Genomic DNA, 1,923 nt, shown 5'->3' with positions numbered 1-1,923 from the left:
CTGGATGAAATGACAGACTTTGGACACCCCCTTCCTGGGTAAATGAGGGGATTTTGGAGGGGCTGGTGGGAGGGCGTGGGAGGAGGGGAGGGAAAGAGAGAGAGACCTGGGATTGACACGTGAAGCAACCTTGTTTCTAATTTAAATTTAAAAATAAAAAAAGAAAATTTGCCTTAATAAATTATAGTCTATAGAAACTGGTTTTCTATTTCACAGTTTAAATTTTTTAACTTTAAAAATTTTTAAGATTATAAATATAATCATAACATTCCTCTCATTTCTTTCCTTTCCACAAAACATGCAATATACCTTCCCCACACTCCTTTAAATTCATGGCCTCTTTTTTCACTAATTGTCAGAGAGCATATATGCTATTGTGCATGTGTGTATGCTTGCGTGTGTGTGTGTGTGTGTTCATAAATATAATATGTTAAGTCTGTATGTTACTTGTATGTATGTTTTCAGGGCTAACCATTTGGCACAGATTTTTTAATCAGACTTAAAGGTGTGGTCAAGCCTATGATATTAGCTTCTTTGGAGAATAAGGTACAAGAAATGATGAGAGACTTGGGCAAGCCTGGGTTTAGAGAGGAAGCACAAGAGCAAGAATGTGAGAGAGAACACACCATTTTGAGATAGACTTTGTGAGATCAGTAGAGAATAACATAGGATTTGAATTTTCACTTAATTCTTATTGAATATTTAAAATGACAACTCTTCACATTGTTTTCACCTGTTTCTGTCAAAAGCTACCTTATGAACTAAGTCTTTGAAGGCTTGTTTTACTTGCTGGTTTCTCAAGGAATAAATAAAAGGGTTCAGCATGGGAGCAATTGAAGTGCTGAGAACAGCTACTGTTTTGGTCAGTGATGCCCTTTCTTTTGCAGAAGGTTTCACATAGATAAATATGCAGCTTCCATAAGACATGGAGATGACAATCATGTGAGAGGAACAGGTAGAGAAAGCCTTTTTTCTCTGGCTGATAGATGGAAATCTTAAGATAGTCCTGATAATATACATGTAAGATAAAATCACTAATGCCAATGTGAACAGCAGAGTGAACAGAGCAAAGTAGAAGCCAATCACTTCTAGGAGCCAAGTATCTGAGCACGACAGTTGTAAGAGAGGAAAATAGTCACAGCAGAAGTGGTCAATGACATTAGAAGCACAGAAATCTAATTTGAGGACCAGCATGAGTGGTGGGAAGATGGTCAGAAATCCTGCCAGCCATGAGGTGAGGACAAGAAGGGTGCAAACTTTCTGATTCATGATGGTGGTATAATGCAGTGGCCTGCAGATGGCGACATAGCGATCATAAGACATAGCAGTTAGCAGAAAAAATTCTGTCACACCAACGAAGATGAAGAAAAATAACTGAGCCAAGCAATTATTATAGGAAATGGTCTTGACTTGAGTAATTATTGATGTCAAAAATCTTGGGATGGAAACACTGGTGAATATAATTTCTAAGAAGGAGAAATTCCAGAGGAAGAAATACATAGGAGTCTTTAAGTGAGAGTCTAGCAAGGTGAGAATGATGATGATTAGGTTTCCAGTGATACTTAATATGTAAGTTATTAATAAGAAGCTGAAAATCACTACCTGGAGCTCTCTGTTGTCTGATATTCCCAAAAGCACAAACTCTGTAATTATAGTGTAGTTTTTCATCCCAATTTTCTCTTTCAATAAAATGTATTGATGAAAAAGAGATCAAAGAGTTTATTTAAAGAGTTAGAATTATATTGACATTACCATCTCCAACACATTATACAATAAGTATTTTCCTGTATGAATTGCTACATGGGCATTTGCTGTCTTTCATTTAACATTTCCATAATCAGTATTGTCTTCCTTTATAAATACATATAGATGTCATTAATTTATCATCATGCCATAAAGGTCAATACTTTTTCATTACTATCT

At 35.9% G+C, this 1,923-nt stretch overlaps 1 protein-coding gene across 1 annotated transcript; it reads right to left on the bottom strand.

Annotated features, from left to right (window-relative positions):
- Positions 1-729: 729 nt before the first annotated feature.
- LOC101838510 (olfactory receptor 6C3-like) lies at positions 730-1,686 on the bottom strand. Its single transcript, XM_005079679.2, has one exon. The coding sequence runs from the start codon at positions 1,666-1,668 to the stop codon at positions 730-732; it is 939 nt and encodes a 312-aa protein (XP_005079736.1). The 5' UTR covers positions 1,669-1,686.
- Positions 1,687-1,923: the final 237 nt, after the last annotated feature.

This window comes from Mesocricetus auratus, unplaced genomic scaffold, assembly GCF_017639785.1.
Source record: "Mesocricetus auratus isolate SY011 unplaced genomic scaffold, BCM_Maur_2.0 Super-Scaffold_100011, whole genome shotgun sequence".
Classification (NCBI taxonomy): domain Eukaryota; kingdom Metazoa; phylum Chordata; class Mammalia; order Rodentia; family Cricetidae; genus Mesocricetus; species Mesocricetus auratus.
Note: the sequence above shows the minus strand (reverse complement) of the source record. Positions and strands in the feature narration are given on the sequence as shown.